At 42.6% G+C, this 19,150-nt stretch overlaps 1 protein-coding gene across 4 annotated transcripts in view; it reads right to left on the reverse strand.

Moving 5' to 3' along the window:
- POLE4 (DNA polymerase epsilon 4, accessory subunit) overlaps nucleotides 1-19,150 on the reverse strand; it is a 123,668-nt gene that overhangs the window by 33,902 nt on the left and 70,616 nt on the right. For 2 of the 4 annotated variants that reach the window (XM_073594716.1, XM_073594731.1), the window contains exon 3: nucleotides 15,486-15,527. The exons of 1 other annotated variant lie outside the window; for it this stretch is intronic. In XM_073594716.1, coding sequence (XP_073450817.1) covers nucleotides 15,486-15,527 — 42 coding nt within the window. Of the gene's footprint in view, nucleotides 1-14,866; nucleotides 14,974-15,485; nucleotides 15,528-19,150 lie in introns of those variants that run through there. One more of the 4 variants, XM_073594723.1, reaches the window with a different exon arrangement.

The raw sequence follows: 19,150 nt of genomic DNA on the forward strand, positions 1-19,150 counted from the left end.
TGGCAAGCACAAGCGGCCTAGTACACCCTGGTCGTACATCCAGCACTGCAATAACGCTTGGTGACGTGGCGAGTCCCATAAGTGCAGTTCAAGCTGGCAAGCACAAGTAGTGTCCCGCTGCCACCAAGAAGACAAAGACAGGCCTGTCGAGCCCATAGTGCCATTCCTGCTGCATTCGCCAATCCTAATTGGGAACCCACCACTTCTGCAGCACCCGTACTTCCCCCATTCACTGGCCAACCCGGCATTCAGGTGGAAACAGGTGACTTGATTTTTATTCGCTGTTTTTCACCAAAGATCTCTATAGATCTATTGTGGACCAACGCAATTTGTATGCTGGTCAATACATTGCCACTAATCCCCAGTCCTCCCTTGCCAGAGATTGGAAACCAATTACGGTTTCGGAATTTAAGATCTTTCTGGGCCTAGCACTCATGGGCATAACCAAAAAGAGTGAGTTGCGGTCATATTGGTCCACTGACCGAATTCACCATATGCCCGTGCTCTCTGCTTCCATGGCCAGGGCACGATACGAGCAGATTTTGCGGTTCATGCACTGCAACAACAAGTCAACCTCATGGAGACCCTGGATACGATAGGCTCTACAAAATTCAGCCCCTCGTAAACCACATCAACCAACGTTTTGCAGACTTGTTTACTCCCCATCAAGTTGTCTGCGTTGATGAGTCCCTGAGTAAGTTTTCATGGCTGCTTGTCATTCAAACAGTATCTTCCCAGCAAGCATGCCAGATACGGGGTCAAGATGTATAAGCTCTGTGACAGGGCCACAGGCTATACATGTAGTTTTTTTGGTTTACGAGGTAAGAGATAGTCACGTAGAGCCGACAAACTGCTCTGACTACATAGGAAGCACTGGCAAGATTGTGTGGGACTTGGTGTCACCCTTATTCGGAAAGGGGTACAACTTGTACGTGGACAATTATTACACGAGCGTGCCACTTTTTAGTCACTTGTTTATCAGATTGGAGCATGTGGAACCGTGCAATCTAATCGCCGGGGCTTTCCCCAGCGGCTTGTAGATTCCAGTCTTAGGCTGGGGGAGAGAGCCTGCTTGAAGTGTAATAACTTGCTCGCTATGAAGTGGAGGGATAATAAGAATGTTTTCGTTCTTACCTCCCTTCATTCAGACACGACGCTCCAAATTACTACGGCGACTGGTGTTGTGGAGAAACCCCTCTGTGTCCACGAATATAACCAAAATATGGGAGGGGTGGACCTCAACGACCAGTTGTTGGCGCCGTACCTAGTTGCCCGTAAGGCCAGACGCTGGTATAAAAAAACGTCTGTATACTTATTTCAATTGCACAGACTAGGCACACTTTCACAGGTTCTCCCAAGATGCCATAGCATTTTGAGAGACCCAAACCGTTTACAAATAAAAAAAGTATAAAATACACAAATATATATATATATATAAAAAATAGTTGTCGTTTTATTGTTCTCTCTCTATTGTTCTGCTCTTTTTACTGTATTCTATTCTGCAATGTTTTATTGTTATGTTTTATCATGTTTGCTTTTCAGGTATGTAATTTGTTTATACTTTACAGTTTACTGTGCTTTATTGTTAACCATTTTTTTGTATTTAGGTACGCCATTCAGCTGCAGCGCAGATTTACTTATCTTGACAGCAACAGCATTTGCTCCCACGATACATAAAGCCGTGACTCCAGTGCTGTCGGAGGTGATTTCACCACCACAGTTAAAAAAAAAGAGCATATATGCCGAAGCATGGGGGCAGCAGGGGTGGAGGAGCGATTTGCTCCTAACTTTTGGGGCGGATGCCCCCATGCTTCGGCATATATAAATGGTGCATGTATGCCCATCATTAGAAGTGGGTGGATGAAGGGAGGTATTCTAATGGTGGGCATACCCACCGATCAATCTTTTTCGTTCAGCCCACAGGCTGCATGAAGAAAAAGTTTACAATATATGCCCAACAAGGACCAGCAATGTACTGGTATGTTGCTGGGACTTTGAGTGGTTATACCAGAATGATGCCTGTAGGTTTAGGTATCATTCTTTTCAGCCAGCGGTCGGCTTTCATGTAAAAGCAATCCTAGCGACTAATTAGCCTCTAGACTGCTTTTACAAGCAGTGGGAGGGAATGTCCCCCCCGCACGGTCTTCCATGGTTTTCTCTGGCTCACCTGTCCCAACAGGGAACCTGAGAATGCAGCCGGTGGTTCCGCCAGCTGACCATAGAGCTGATCAGAGAACAGAACGGCTCCTATCATCTCTATGCCCAAGAAACCGGAAGCTACGAGCATTTCATGACTTAGATTTCGCCGGATATAAACAGTGCCATTGGGAAATTGGGAAAGCATTTTATCACACTGATCTTGGTGTGGTCAGATGCTTTGAGGGCAGAGGAGAGATCTAATTAAAAACCCCAATTAAAAAAAAGAGGAGTACCTGTCACTACCTATTGCTATCATAGAGGATATTTACATTGCCTGAGAGAACAATAAAAATCTAAAAATGATAAAAAATATATAAATGAAAGTAACAGTTAAAAAAAAAAAAAAAAAAAAAAAAAAAAGCACCCCTGCCCCCTCCCCCCCGCGCAAAAGGAGAACGCAATCGTCGGTCTGGTGTCATATGTAAACAGCAATTGCACCATGCATGTGAGGTATCACCGCAAAGGTCAGATCGAGGGCAGTAATTTTAGCAGTAGACGACCTCCGTAAATCTAAAGTGGTAACCTGTAAAGGCTTTTAAAATGTATGTAGTTTTACAAACAATTGGTGGGAGAGAGCCTAGGCTGCCTCATAAAGGATGGGATTTTAAAAGGAGACCATTATATCTGTATAACAAGGTAAGCACAGACTCAGAAATTAGAGTTAAAATTTGATTTATTAAATACAAAAACATAGTATTAATACAATAAAATCACAAACTACATAAAGTACATTGTTGGTACTTGGTGCTAAAGTTACTATTGCGTAAGATGCTGGAGAGATGCTAGAATATGCAGAAGGCCAACATGTTTCGCAGTTTCCTGCTTCTTCAAGGGCGTTGCATGCATCTGTAGGTGTCTCTAAATTACATAAAGTAACATTAGGAGCCATATTTTGTAATGTATACAACCAAAATATATTCACTTTGACTAATAAAAATGCTTACCCACTCGCAATTAATAGTGCCTAAAATCAGGCGTGCACAGCCAGAGCTCAAAACAAGGACCCAATGAATTGTCAGCCAATCGCGATCATTACCCCATGGCAGTCAGAGCCTAAGGAGTTGGATAGTGGGGTGTTGGACCATGTATTGGCCAAAGCTGACAGTCAGGTTTAACCTGTATGAAAGAATACATATTTGACTATTATAGCCATAAAGCAAAGTTTGATTAATATTGTAGTGTTACCCTATGTATTGAATCCCTCTAACTTGGCTCTCTCCCACCAATTGTTTGTAATTCAAGAACAGGGATTGGGAACCCCTATCTGTATCTGGAAATAACCCAACATTATCCATTGTCCAATCATAATTTAAATTGGGGTGAAGAACCCCCACCTTGGTTGGTTTATTTCCAGTTTAAGGTATTTAGATATTTAATATAGTATAATTTTGTTTAAATATATCTGTTTGGATATTGCCTTGTTGGTGACAACGTAGTCACAAATACAATATCATTCCCACTCCTTCTATTTATCTATAACACAAATTTTCCCCTCTCCTCTCCTCTTTTTTTTTTCCCCAGATCAATATGTCTCAAGTCTCAGGCCCAGGATGGGAACAATTCTTGGATTCCATCCAAAACACATGCACTCCCCAGTTACAAACAGATGTGGGAATGGAAGTGTTCTTTCTTAAACTCAAAAAATTGATGGAAAAGAAGTCCAACCTAGGTTGGCATATTAGGTTTTTTGACCGATACCTCAAGGATGATATAAACCCCCAGGGACTACGTATACAGATCTTTCCATCCTTTGTAGTTACAGATACTGTTTTCAAAGAAAAATGGGAGAAAAACCTGACTCAATGTACTGCCAAATTAATGGAGATGTTGAAAGATAAATACACTTTGGAACTGAGAGATCTTGATCAAGAGATTGAGACACTAATGCCGCGTACACACGGTCGGACTTTTCACCTGCAAAAGTCCGACGGACGCCGCCGGACCAAGTCCGGCGGACAATCCGACCGTGTGTGGTCTCCATCGGACTTCCGACGGACCGTTTCGGGCGGAAATCCGACGTACTTTAGATTTGAAGCCTGCTTCAAATCTTTACGTCGTACCTCCGCCGGACTCAGTTCCTGACGGAAAGCCCGTTCGTCTGTATGCTAGTCCGAAGGACCAGATACGACGGAGGAGCAGGTTACTGCATCTCGCGCTCGCTGCAATAGGAAAAACTAATTTTCCCATTGCGGCGAGCGCGGGGGGCATCCCAGGCCCTTAGGTCTGATATGGAACTTTAAGGAGAACCCCCTACGCCGAAAAACCGGCGTGGGGGTCCCCCCAAAATCCATACCAGACCCCGATACGAGCACGCAGCCCGGCCGGTCAGGAAAGGGGGTGGGGACGAACGAGCGCCCCCCCCCCCCTCCTGAACCGTACCAGGCCGCATGCCCTCAACATGGGGGGGGTGCTTTGGGGGAGGGGGCGCCTTGCGGTGCCCCCCCCCACCACAAAGCACCTTGTCCCCATGTTGATGAGGACAAGGGCCTCTTCCCGACAACCCTGGCCGTTGGTTGTCGGGGTCTGCGGGCGGGGGGCTTATCGGAATCCGGGAGCCCCCTATAATGAGAGGGCCCCCAGATCCCGGCCCCCCCACCCTATGTGAATGAGTATGGGGTACATGGTACCCCTACCCATTCACCTAGGTAAAAAGTGTCAATAATAAAACACAACACAGGTTTTTTAAAATAATTTATTAAACAGCTCCGGGGGGGGTCTTCTTCCGTCTTCGGGGGTCCCTCTGGTTCATCTTCTCCCGGCGTCCGGTTGGTTCTTCTCCGCTCTCCGGCCTCTTCTCCCGGTGTCCCAGGTCTTCGGCCGGCCCCTCCGCTGTCTTCAGGTAGCTCTATTGCCAGCGGAGGTCCGGACTTCTGGGCTTCTTGGCTTCTTGTGTTCTCTTCTCTTCTCTTCCCCCAGATGTTGACACGACGCTCTCTCCGGCTGGACTGGTCTCTGAGGGCTGCGTTGTGACTTATATAGGCGGAGACCCCGCCCCCATATGATGTCACAGTCCCTGGGACAATAGAGCTACCTGAAGACAGCGGAGGGGCCGGCCGAAGACCTGGGACACCGGGAGAAGAGGCCGGAGAGCGGAGAAGAACCAACCGGACGCCGGGAGAAGATGAACCAGAGGGACCCCCGAAGACGGAAGAAGACCCCCCCCGGAGCTGTTTAATAAATTATTTTAAAAACCTGTGTTGTGTTTTATTGACACTTTTTACCTAGGTGAATGGGTAGGGGTACCATGTACCCCATACTCATTCACATAGGGTGGGGGGGCCGGTATCTGGGGGCCCTCTCATTATAGGGGGCTCCCGGATTCCGATAAGCCCCCCGCCCGCAGACCCCGACAACCAACGGCCAGGGTTGTCGGGAAGAGGCCTTGTCCTCATCAACATGGGGACAAGGTGCTTTGTGGTGGGGGGGGCACCGCAAGGCGCCCCCTCCCCCAAAGCACCCCCCCATGTTGAGGGCATGCGGCCTGGTACGGTTCAGGAGGGGGGGGCGCTCGTTCGTCCCCACCCCCTTTCCTGACCGGCCGGGCTGCGTGCTCGGATCGGGGTCTGGTATGGATTGTGGGGGGACCCCCACGCTGGTTTTTCGGCGTAGGGGGTTCCCCTTAAAGTTCCATACCAGACCTAAGGGCCTGCGACGGGGCTCGCAAGGTTTCAATCTCGCCAAAAAAAGCGGCGAGATTGAATTCCTTTTCTAGTCCCGTCGTACCCAAGTCACGTTCAAAATGAACGGACTTGTCCGTGTGTGGGAAAGTCCGTTCATTCTGAAAGTCCGGCGGAAGTCCGTCGGGAAGACCGGATTCCGGAAAGTCCGGCCGTGTGTAGGCAAGTCCGGCCGTTCAGAAAGTCTGGTGGTAGTCCGCCGGAAGTCTGGCGGCAAGTACGTCGGACCTAGCTTTCTAGAAAGTCCGACCGTGTGTATGCGGCATTAGAACTAATAACAATCATGATTCCTCTAGTGCCGATTTCAAAAAGAGGGAACATGAATTGCTACAACACCTGGAGAACTACAATAGGAATGTACTAATTAGAAAGGATCGTAAATTCTACCAGGATAAATTAGCCTTTTCAGGTGGTTATGTCTATAGCTGGCAAAGGGAAGGATTATGTAGAAGAGGCTTGCCTCATAGAAACTCTACATATGATAACACAATGTACAAATCTGATTCAGATATGTCAATATCTTCATCTTCTGTTTCCTCTCAGAAACCACAAAACAAGATTACACGAGGATCTACTGTGAAGGGACGCACATCGAGACGCGGTAATGGTGGTGGTATGTCACAGGGGGGTACTAGCGGCAAAAAACGTATGGGCTCCCCCCAAACTGATCCAAGACGATATCCACCGAGTAGTAATTATGAATCAGGCGAAGACACACAGGGTGACCAGGTGATGGGTGCAGCTTCACTATCAATGTTTGCCGTTGAAAAAGTAAATACACAAACAAACGAATCTACACGAATTAAAGATCTAGGAGCAACACCTAAAACCACCCAATCTAGAAACAGCAATCAGGGTTCTGTCACTTTAGGCCCGGCTCATACTCCCCTGCCACCAATGATACAGTCGCGGACGGGCAAAATAGACGCCTTTATGGTGAAGCAAGTTCCGGGGAGCCAGGACTAGATGTTATAAACTTATCCTCTTATCAATTATCACCTATGGAGATTGAAGTCCTAAGGCTCGGTCTGAGCTTTTGTTCCCTACAAAAAATAGACAAATTTACCCTCATAAAAGGACTTGCATCTATTTGCAAGAAACCTCACTTATAAAGTACATCTTTGATACTGAACGGGGCAAGACCCCGACAAGGGATGAAGATTTATATAAGGGATTTAAGGTCCAAGATTTCAGGGCCCTTAAAATACTTATACCACTACTGGATGAGAACGAGGGTTCGGCTAACCCAGATGACTCATCCAGTGAGGAGGAAGATACGGATGTACCCTTATGCCCTGAGCCCCGCAAATTTAAACCGAAGTCCGAAAAGTTCCCCAATTTACAGACATGTCCAGCAATTTGGGCCTTTCTGAAACAGACCAAAAAACAAATTGAAGGGCTAACATTTCCAAGCCAGGTAGACAACAATTTGTCACATGCTCAACGTTTGGCCCTCGATGGTATTATCCATAACGATCAGATCATAGTCAAACCATCCGACAAGGGAGGTAATGTGGTCGTTATGGATAAAGAGACCTATATTGAAATGTGTAACAAGATTTTAAGTAACCAGGCATGGTATCAACGGGTCCCACCAGACAAACTTATTGAAGCTAGAGCCCAATACAAAGCAATCATCACCCAGGTACATCAGCAGGCCCTTATTGATAGGGACCTACCGGAGTACCTGGACGTGAAATGCCCCATTACACCCACATTTTATTCCATCCCAAAGGTCCATAAAAGCCTGCATAATCCACCAGGACGACCTATAGTGTCTGGGATTGGTAGCCACACAGAAACCGCCAGTAGATACGTCGATAGCCACTTACGTCCGCACGTGATGGTATTACCTTCATATCTAAAGGATACCCTAGATCTCTTAAAATTGATTGAAGGACTTACAGTGCCCCCTGGAACCATCTTAGCTGCTATAGATATTGAAGCATTATATTCCAGCATTCCACACAACAAAGGTGTGGCTACCATTGCAGCATTCCTTAGAGAACAAGATCGGAACGATTGGAAATTGTGCCAATTTATTACGACACTTCTTGAACATATCTTAACTACCAATATGTTCTTATTCAACGGCTCCACCTACCTCCAGGTACAGGGGGTAGCGATGGGGACATCTTGTGCCCCATCGTATGCCAACCTGTACCTGGGGGGGGTGGGAGCGTGAGCTGTTTTCAGATGACAACGTCGCGATACACCTTCGCCACATTTTATTGTGGTGAAGGTTTATCGATGACGTGCTGCTCATCTGGACAGGATCTGCTATGGAACTTTCAGAATTTATGATCTATATATCAAACAATAACTTTAATCTCAAATTCACTATCCAATCAGACACTGAAAGCTTTGCCTTTTTAGATTTGCGTCTGTTTCTTGGTAGCGACGGCTCCATTTATTGCAACTTATATAGGAAAGAAACAGCGGGGAATACTATTCTACACTACTCCAGTGCACATCCTCGACCCTTAATACGAAGCATACCTTACAGTCAATATTTAAGACTGCGTAGGAATTGTGCTAGGGACGAAGATTTCTACCTGGAAGCCAAAGCACTACATGAACGACTTATTAGAGGTTACAGTAAGAAGGTGCTTAAACAAGCATTTCAAAGGGCTAAAGCACAAACACGTGAGTCATTAATCTTCAGAAGGCAGAGACCAGAAACCAAACCTACGACCAAGTTTGTTACTACATTTAGTGCACATCAAAATATTTTTCTGCAAATTATGGAGAACAATTGGCATTTCCTGTCAGAGGATCCAATTATATCCAAATATGTGGCTAATAGACCAGAAATCACCTACAGGAGATCCCAGTCAATTAGGGACAGTCTGGTACATAGTCACTTTGCACCCGCTGCTCCCCACCTTGGAGCGGCGGGTGGAAAGGGGACATTTAAATGCGGTGGCTGGGACCAATGCCCTTGGATCAGAGAGGGCACTGGCTGTCCTTTACCAAGAGGGGGATATTACAGATCAAAAACATATGCGGATTGTAGTACCATTGGGATAGTCTACCTTGCAATGTGCCTATGTGGCGCTTTCTACATTGGCAAGATGAAACGCCCGTTTGCAAACTGATTCAGGACCACCTCTATTATCTATTACCCCAATCTGTAAGCATGTCGGATTAAACCATAGTTATGATCCCACATACATATCATTTTTTGCTTTGGAGGTAATACCAGAATCCGATAGAGGAGGAGACTTTGACAAAAGAATCCTCCAGCAAGAGGCTAGATGGATCTTTGGTCAAAGGGCTACCTATCCACTGGGATTGAATACTGCCTTGTCATTTAAACCATTTTTATAAACAAACAACAAGCTCCAACTCGGAACCGACAGAATTGGTGGGATCTTAATACACCTCCCATCCAATGGCATACCGATTAATGAAGTAGTCCCCACTCCCCTGTTCTCGTTGACAATGTAGATTGAATGGACATACCTTACCTGACTGGCATAGATGGTCTTTTTTGATTGGTATGTCTCCATATACGTAGTTCACCAGTTAACAGTGGGGGAATATATCGTGATAATAACAAATATTTCTTTTTACATTTGTTTTTCTTTTTCCTTTTTCCCTTGTTCCCCTCTATGCACTCCCCTCCCTATTTTTTCCCCCTTTTTTTAATATTTTTTCTTCTCCCTTCTTCACAGGGTCACTTTATTTTTGTTAATAGCTTGTGATTATGTAATACCATCAAGAGATTAATGCATTTGATTTATTGTATAATGACCATCTAAATTGATTGTCTTTGGTTATATTTGTGTTGATTTTTCTTTTTCTTCTTATTATTTTGGAACAAGCCTTTGTGCTTATACTGATTAACCCTTTAGTTTCGCTGTAGTGACTAATGCTGAGAGACGTGCACAGCATCTCACGCAGGGGGTCTTGGGACTCAACTAATGGCGATCAGGAGACTAGTGGTGCTGTCTGGGCGCCCCTGGTGGGAGGTTAGGGTCCTTCCATCTCCCTCCCTCCCCTTGCACGATATCCAGTGCGTGGTGTGCGTTAGCGCGATGACGGCCCGATCCGGCCGTCACGCGCATGCGCAATGCAGGGGCTCCTGCTCCGGAAGCAAAGTCAGGGGTCAGCTGACCCTTTGTTTCTGGAGGGATCGTGTATACTTAAGGAGACGCGAGTAGCGTCTCCGTCAGCCACTAATCACGGCAGCACACGGACTGAACAACGGTCAGAGGTTCCCGGCTACCGAGCCGCTTCATACTAAGACCCTTCAGAGGTAATTACTAGATGGACGTCCCTCTTGTTTGTCCATCATAGCAAATGGTGTCATATGACACTTAGGCTGTTTATTCTGCTCAGCTTTGCTATCTGTTTGCTTGAAGAGCAGTTTAGACATTATGATGAGAAACCTATATTGGAACATATAAATTAATCTGTATTCGCTGCTGTTAATTATGTAGCTGAACTCTGTTGTTGCTGTAATACTAATGTCAGTATCTCATTACAGCTGTTTAACACTTTGGCATTCATATATTCCCCTATGTGTCTCTGTATATATCTGAACTACCCAGGTGGAACATTTTGTTCAGGATTATATACATATATATTCTTTACATCCCTGGACATATTTATTTTTTATTATCACTACAATAAATACAGTCAAGTAAATCCCACTCTGTTGCTGTATTCCCACCAAGCATTTATGTTCGCATGTATGTTGGCTGGGATATAGTTAGTGGTTTAACTCGCCTATAAATCAAACATTATTTGATAATCCAAGTTAGAGGGATTCAATACATAGGGTAACTCTACAATATTAATCAAACTTTGCTTTATGGCTATAATAGTCAAATATGTATTCTTTCATACAGGTTAAACCTGACTGTCAGCTTTGGCCAATACATGGTTGGACACCCCACTATACAACTCCTTAGGCTCTGACTGCCATGGGGTAATGATCGCGATTGGCTGACAATTCATTGGGTCCTTGTTTTGAGCTCTGGCTGTGCACGCCTGATTTTAGGCACTATTAATTGCGAATTAATTGCGAGTGGGTAAGCACTTTTATTAGTCAAAGTGAATATATTTTAGTTGTATACATTACAAAATATGGCTCCTAATGTTACTTTATGTAATTTAGAGACACCTACAGATGCATGCAACGCCCTTGAAGAAGCAGGAAACTGCGAAACATGTTGGCCTTCTGCATATTCTAGCATCTCTCCAGCATCTTACGCAATAGTAACTTTAGCACCAAGTACCAACAATGTACTTTATGTAGTTTGTGATTTTATTTTATTAAATACAAAAACATAGTATTAATACATCGAATTTTAACTCTAATTTCTGAGTTTGTGCTTACCTTGGTATACAGATATAATGGTCTCCTTTTAAAATCCCATCCTTTATGAGGCAGCCTAGGTTTTCTCCCACCAATTGTTTGTAATTCAATAACAGGGATTGGGGACCCTTATCTGTATCTGGAAATAACCCAACATTATCCATTGTCCAATCAATGTATGTAGTTTGTCGCCGCTGTACGTTTGTGTGAAATTTTAAAGCATGGTCGTGTTTGGTGTCCATGTACTTAGCCCAAGATCATCTTTTTTATTTCATCAAACATTTGGGCAATATAGTGTGTTTTAGTGCATTAACCACTTAAGGACTAGCCTCGTTTTGGATTTTAGGTGTTTACATGTTTAAAACAGGTTTTTTTGCTACAAAATTACTTAGAAAAAAAAACAATATATAATGTTTGGGGGTTCTAACACCCTAGAGAATAAAATGGCGGTCATTGACATACTTTTTTTTGCACCGTATTTGCGCAGCGGTCTTATAAGCGCACTTTTTTTTGCAAAAAATTCACTTTTTTGAATAAAAAATAAGACAACAGTAAAGTTAGCCCAATTTTTTTTAATATTGTGAAATATAATGTTACGGCAAGTAAATTCATACCCAACATATCACGCTTCAAAATTGCGCACGCTCGTGGAATGGCGTCAAAATTTTACCCTTAAAAATCTCCATAGGCGACGTTTATAAAAATCTACCGGTCGCGGCGATACCTCACATGTGTGGTTTGACCATCGTTTTCATATGTGAGCGCTACTCACGTATGCGTTCGCTTCTGCGCGCGAGCTCGTCGGGACAGGGCGCTTTAAATTTTTTTTTTTTATTTTCTTATTCATTTTACTTTATTATATTTATTTTTGCACTGTTTTTAAAAAAAAAAATAAAAAATTTGGATCTCGTTTATTCCTATTACAAGGAATGTAAACATCCCTTGTAATAGAAAAAAGCATGACAGGTCCTCTTAAATATGAGATCTGGGGTCAAAAAGTCCTCAGATCTCATAGTCTCATATTTGGACTAAAAGGCAAAAAAAAAAAAAAAAAAAAAAAAAAAAAAAAGCCTTTAAGACATATGGGCGGAGCTGACCTCATGACTTCGCTTCCGCCCTCCTATGGCATGGAGACGGGTGGGGGCCATCTTAGCCTCACTCGTCTCCTTACCTCAGCAGTGAGAGGTCCCGATCTCCTCCGCCGCTACCGACGGCTCCGGTAAGCGGCGGAGGGCGTGGGAGAGCGGCGGGAGGGGGGTGGCACCTCTCCCGCTGCCGATAACGGTGATCTCGTGGCGAACCCGCCGCAGAGACCACCATTATCGTACACAGAACCGGCTCCTGTAAAGATGGATACCTCGGTGGTGGCAGCAGCTGCTGCCGTTACCGAGATATCCATCTTCAAAGTGCCGAAGTATATGTACAGGAGCCGGTCGGTAAGTGGTTAAAATTAAAAAGAGTGTTTTTTCCAAAAAAAGCGTTTGAAAAAAAAAAAATGAAACACCCACCATTTTAATCTGTAGGGCCTTTGCTTTAAAATGTTTGGGGGTTCAAAGTAATTTTCTTGCAAAAAAAAAAAAAAATTTTTTTTGGCAATCCATGGCCTCTGAAACTGTGATGGGTAGTGAGGAGTGAAATAAAAAATTTACACCCTTAGAAAGCCTGAAGGCGTTTCTTAGTTTTCGGGGTCCCGTACGTGGCTAGGCTCCCAAAAAGTCTCACATATGTGGTATCCCCGTACTCAGGAGAAGCAGCAGAATTTATTTTGGGGTGTAATTCCACATATGTCAATGGCATGTGTAAGCAATGTATCATTTAGTGACAACTTGTGTAACAAATTTTTTTTGTTTGTCATTATTCAATCACTTGGGACAAAAAAATTAACATGCCTCTTAGCAATTTCCTTAGGGTGTCTAGTTTCCAAAATGGGGTCATTTTGGGGGGGGGGGGGCTGTACTGCCCTGCCATTTTAGCACCTCAAGAAACGAGATCGGCAGTCAAACTAAAAGCTGCGTAAATTCCAGAAAATGTATACTAGTTTGTAGACCCTATAACTTTTACGCAAACCAATAAATATATGCTTGACATTTTTTTTACCAAAGACATGTGGCTGAATACATTTTGGCCTAAATGTACGACTAAAATTGAGTTTATTGGATTCTTCTCATAACAAAAAGTAGAAAATATCATTTTTTTCCCCAAAATTTTCGGTCTTTTTCCGTTTATATCACAAAAAATAAAAATCGCAGAGACAATCAAAACACCATCAAAAAGAAAGCTCTATTTGTGGGAAAAAAGGATGCAAATTTAGTTTGGGTACAACATTGCATGACCGTGCAATTACCAGTTAAAGCAGCGCAGTGCTAAATTGTAAAAAGTCCTCTGGTCTTTCGCCAGCCAAATGGTCCGGGGCTTAAGTGGTTAACATTCAGACATCCGGACGGAAGGGACATCGGACGCCAGCAGAAGTGCTGACTCAGCACACTCTGGGGGGGGGAGCATTTATAAGGGACCCTGTTGGTAGAGAGAAGCCGCAGCAGGGGGCCCGCAACTAAAATGCAAATCTTACATTGTCCGTAGGGTTAAATATTGAGTTGGCCCACCCTTTGCAGTTATAACAGCTTGAACTCTTCTGGGAAGACTGTTCACAAGGTTTAGGAGTGGATCTATAGGAATTATTGACCATTTTTCCAGAAGCGCATTTGTGAGGTCAGGCACTGATGTGGGACGAGAAGAACTGGCTTACAGTCTCCGCTCAAATTCATCCCAAAGGCGTTCTTTTAGGTTGAGGTCAGGACTCTCTGCAGGCCAGTCAAGTTCCTCAAACCCAAACTCTCTTATTCACGTCTTTATGGACCTGATTTGTGCACATGTTGGAACAGGAAGGGGCCATCTCCAAACTGTTCCTATAAAGTTGGGAGCATGAAATTGTCCAAAATGTCTTGGTATGCTAACGCCTTAAGAGTTCCCTTAACTAAGGGGCCAAGCCCAATCCCTGAAAAACAACCCCACACCTTATTGTCTCTCCTCCACTAAATGATTCGGACCAGTGCACAAAGAAAGGTCCATAAAGACATGGATGAGTGAGTTTGGGGTGGAGGAACTTGACTGGTCTGCACAGAGTCCTGACCTCAACCCGATAGAAGACCTTTGAGATGAATTAGAGCGGAGCCTGCAAGCCAGGCCTTCTCGTCCACATCAGTGCCTGACCTCAAAATTGCGCTTCTGGAAAAATGGTCAAACATTCCCATAGATACACTCCTATACCTTGTGGACAGTCTTCCTAGAAGAGTTGAAGCGGTTATAGCTGCAAAAGGGTGGGCCAACTCAATATTGAACATTACGGACAAAGACTGGGATGCCATTAAAGTTAATTTATTTGTCCCAATACTTTTGGTAATATAGTGTATATAAATATGTATACATATGCAATCTCCCATTTATTAGTCATGCAACAAGGTTTTCTACCTGCTTAAGAATTTTAACATGTTCCCTGCGTCAGCATGTGGGGAATACCTGCCTGTTGTCACCCTGGTGTTTTTAATTGCTTGATCAGAGAGACCCAACTTTGCCCTATAGGGGCATGCCCGGGACACAGAGACTTCTGTAATTATTAGCGTCCTATACGTATATTCAAAAATTATATTACCCTGTACTGTGCTTACTTTTTTTTTGTAATGTTTTGGTGGTTAATTCTTTTTTTTTTCTTGAACTAGGGAAGACTGCAGAATTTATCCCCTCTGCTTAAGGTTCTCCTGAAGGTGTTCATGCCTACAAAATGTGTAGAGGAACAACACATAGTAAAAGTGGACATTTTACATGTTGTTGAGGACTGGTAACTTAATATGTTATGTATTGTCTGTTTGAATACAATTGTTTAAGGTGGGTTTATTGACCCAATTTTTAAATATGTATTCGGATGGCTTCTTTGGGACACCTCAAAAGTCCTTTTTTTAAGACAATGGAGTCTATAGGTTCAAAAGGGAGGTTTCTGAAGAACGAAAAAAAACAAAAAAAAAAAAACAAAACACAACACCTTGGAGAGAAGATGTCCACGCATCTAAGCAAAATCACACAATAATGAGTTCTGCTGGGAGTGGGAGGGATTATGCAGAGGTCCAAGGTTTTTTTTTTTTTGGTGCCTCACAGTTTGCTTTTTTGCATTATGTAACTTTTTTAAACCAGTAACCTATAAACCTATAAGAATTCCTAACTGCAAACTGCATCAAGTGTAGAAAATAAATATAGAAATTATAAAGAGCACAAAATATAGCTTGTCATACCTTCCAAAAATGCAAATTCATCAAAGGCATCTACTGCGTTATCTGAAATAGAAAAACAAAAGTGATGATATTTATTAAGTACTAAGTGAAAAGTGTTCAACTTTGTCAATACCAGAGTACTAGCCTATTTTTTTTTTACAGGTCAGATACAGGTTGAAGAGTGTTTGGACCTGACCATGGTAGAGATTGGTCTCCTCCTCTCTCCCCGCTGCTATCCCAATGCTTTTTTTCTCCCTGCTCTACATTACTGATAGCCCCCTATTTTGGTTACATCTTACCATTTCCTTACATATCTGTGTATATTATTAAATTGTAATGCTAAAATTGGAAGTTCTGACACTTCATTAAACGTCAGTGGTGGCAGTTAAAGGGTTAATTGCTTAATTAGCCCAGTGACAATCACTCTCAGGCTGCTGGCACCTAGATTGTGGTGCCGCAAGCTTGAAAATCTTTGTGCTGGGTACAGCTGAGAGTAGCATTGTTACGCAAGTGACAATGTGGCGTGAGATTGGCCGTTCCTTTATCACAAGTTAGTGAGGAGGGCAGGGATCTGATACCCACTTTTGACACATAATTTTAGACAATGGACAATTATGCTGTCCATTATGCTGGGATTCTTCTTTTCTTATGAAAGTAGATACCTGGTTTGAAATAAAAACTTGTGGGGACAGGAGGCGGAGCCTAGCGGAGCAGACATGCATTGTTAGAGCTCCACACCGCTGAGGAGAGAAGAGAAGGACAAAGCGGAGCCTGCAGGCTCAAAAGGTATCCATTTGAACCTTTTTGCCCCAGGGAACAAACTGTGAAAGTTTGGGCAGGAAATATGGTACTGGGAGGAAGCCGTGGCAGAAATAAAAATCAACTCACAAAGAGCTCACAGGCACTCACTGCAACTAAAGCAGCTCCAGTCACCTCACAAGATACAGCATCAGGGCGCTCTCACAGACAGAAAATGTCACAGCAAGACTCTCCATTTGAGTCAGATACAGAACAATTCCTCTCACAAACTTCTCCACAAGCCTCCTCAACATCCCCAGTAATATTATTACAATTTGAAAAGATGCTTCATAAGGCTTTAAAACAAACCTCAGACCAAATAACAAAAAGCCTAACCAAAGAAATAAGAGAGCTGGGAAACCGCACCGCAGCCTTAGAAATAAAAATTGATGAAATTGAAATTACAACCCAAGAAAATATAACAGAATTGGAACAATTAAAAGAAGAGAATTTAATACTTCAAACTAAGCTCGAAGATTACGAAAATAGAGCCAGACGTTCAAACTTGCGCATAAGGGGAATACCTGAAACTGTGACAGACCTGCAATCTACTATTACTGCTCTATTACAAGAACTAAAGCCAGATATCCCTATTGAACGTTTAGAACTGGACAGAGTACACAGAGCCCTCACAGCCAAAAAGAAAGACGGACCCCCACGTGATATAATCACAAAATTTCATTATTACAGAACGAAAGAACAAATACTAATTGCCGCAAGAGAAAAAAAAGGAACTTAATTTTCAAGGACACAATTATCAAATTTTTGCTGACCTATCCCAACTTACTATTACTAAAAGACGATCCATGAAACCCCAACTAATGGAACTGCAACGCCACAACATTATGTATCAATGGGGCTTCCCCTTTTCAGTCAGATTTAACTACCAAGGTACAATTTACAGAAGCAAATCAGCAGATGAACTACAACAAACCCTTTTAAAATTAAATCTGACAGAACCCACAAGCAGCAACACCCCCACACGCAGAAGAATGGCTTCATCTTCACCTTCAGGCAGCACCCAGAAAATATCAGAACAAAATGGGAATCATCATTCTCACAAAAGAGGCCGTTATGCCACATCATCCATGGACCAAGAAGATTCAATGGACTGACATCCTAATTCCTGATATCTCTTCATTTATTATACTAAGAGATGGTTCTCTATAAAAAACCTGTATTTATAACTGAATGTAACTGCATTCTGATAGTCACACACTGTGTGGGATCATGTTACATTCCAGTTATATTTCTTATTACTTCTGATTCATATAGCCTTAGAATATATAAGTGAAACAAGGAAATTCTTGTTCAGTTATATATTTTCAGGTAATAACAATAGATTTATTACTTTTTAGGACAAATATATTCAATAATCCAGAAGTAATGGGAGCTTTTTCTTTCCTTTCTTAAAACAAATATATTAGTACCTAACTAGTTCCTAGAACTATGTTTTTGTTTATTCTAATCTGAAGCAATACAACCTCAATTTTATGAGTTAACATATCTAAACAGTTACATATGAATAAAATATGTAATTGTTTACTCTAAAAGGGTTAAAATCCCAAAATAATTCAAACTATCTTCATCAATACCAAAGTTATTAACAGTACCTTTCTAACTGATTTAGCCTAGGGCAAGACTAACCATATACAACCACCCTGGAATAAATAATTTCAACAAAAACTATATTCTGCACTCCAATTAATGAAACATCATTTTGAGGTCTTTTGACATAGCACTTCTCTCCTGTAAGCGGAAGATCCGTGTACCCCCATTAGCCCTCCTCATTCTCCCAACCATATTATGTGGGAGTGTGACGAAGGCACTTATTCCCCTGAGAGAGATATTTATTCTCTTTCACGGGTAAATTGTGATTACTTGCAAAAAATAATTTATACAACGTATCATCTAATCTCATGTTTTTTGTTTACTCTTTACTCCAGAATTCACTGGTTTCTTTTCTATCTTTTCATCTCTTCAGTCCACACAGGTTGATCTGCGCAGTCAGCTCTGCATAACAAAAAGTAAGTCAAAACTATTTGATCTGTTGCCATGGCACCACTGAATATACTTTCCCTGAATGTTCAGGGAATAAATGTCCCTCAAAAAAGGACCAAAGCCTTCCGTACTTTCCATAACAAGAAGGCTCACATAGTATGCCTCCAAGAAACACACTTTACCAAAGATTCTACTCCAAAATATATTTCTCCTTTTTATCAACAAATTTACACGGCTTCTGCCTGTACCAAACAAAGGGGTACTCTAATTGCATTTCACTGATCCACACCATTCACCTTATCATCAGAAATTAAAGACCCAGAAGGTAGATACCTGATACTCATGGGTTATATAATGGATACAGCAATCACGGTGATTTCCTACTACGCTCCTAACAAACAACCTACACCATTCCTCTCACATATATTACAAGTGATTAATACACACAAAATAGGAACAGTAATAATGTGCGGGGATTCGAACCAGGTCCTCCTCCCATTTTTAGATAAATCACCTTTTACACCATCCAAAATAACCTCTAGATTACCTTTTTCTCAACTTCTTTCCAAATACAATCTGGTAGATTCGTGGAGAGAAAGTAACCCAATGAAAAAGAAATTCACTTATTTCTCGCACCCTCATCAAACCTTCACCAGAATAGATCATATTTTTCTAACAATAGGAATGATACCAGAAATTATTGCATCAGATATAATTCCGATTCCGTGGTCTGACCATAATGCAGTATACACTACTATAGCCTCAGCCATACCAAAAGCGCATGACCCAACGTGGTACTTACCGGACATAATGCTCAAACACCCACTACATCAGATGGCCATTGAACAATCTTTAAAGGAATACATATCAATTAACAATACAACAGA

The sequence above is a fragment of the Aquarana catesbeiana genome, linkage group LG01, assembly GCF_042186555.1.
Source record: "Aquarana catesbeiana isolate 2022-GZ linkage group LG01, ASM4218655v1, whole genome shotgun sequence".
Lineage (NCBI taxonomy): Eukaryota > Metazoa > Chordata > Amphibia > Anura > Ranidae > Aquarana > Aquarana catesbeiana.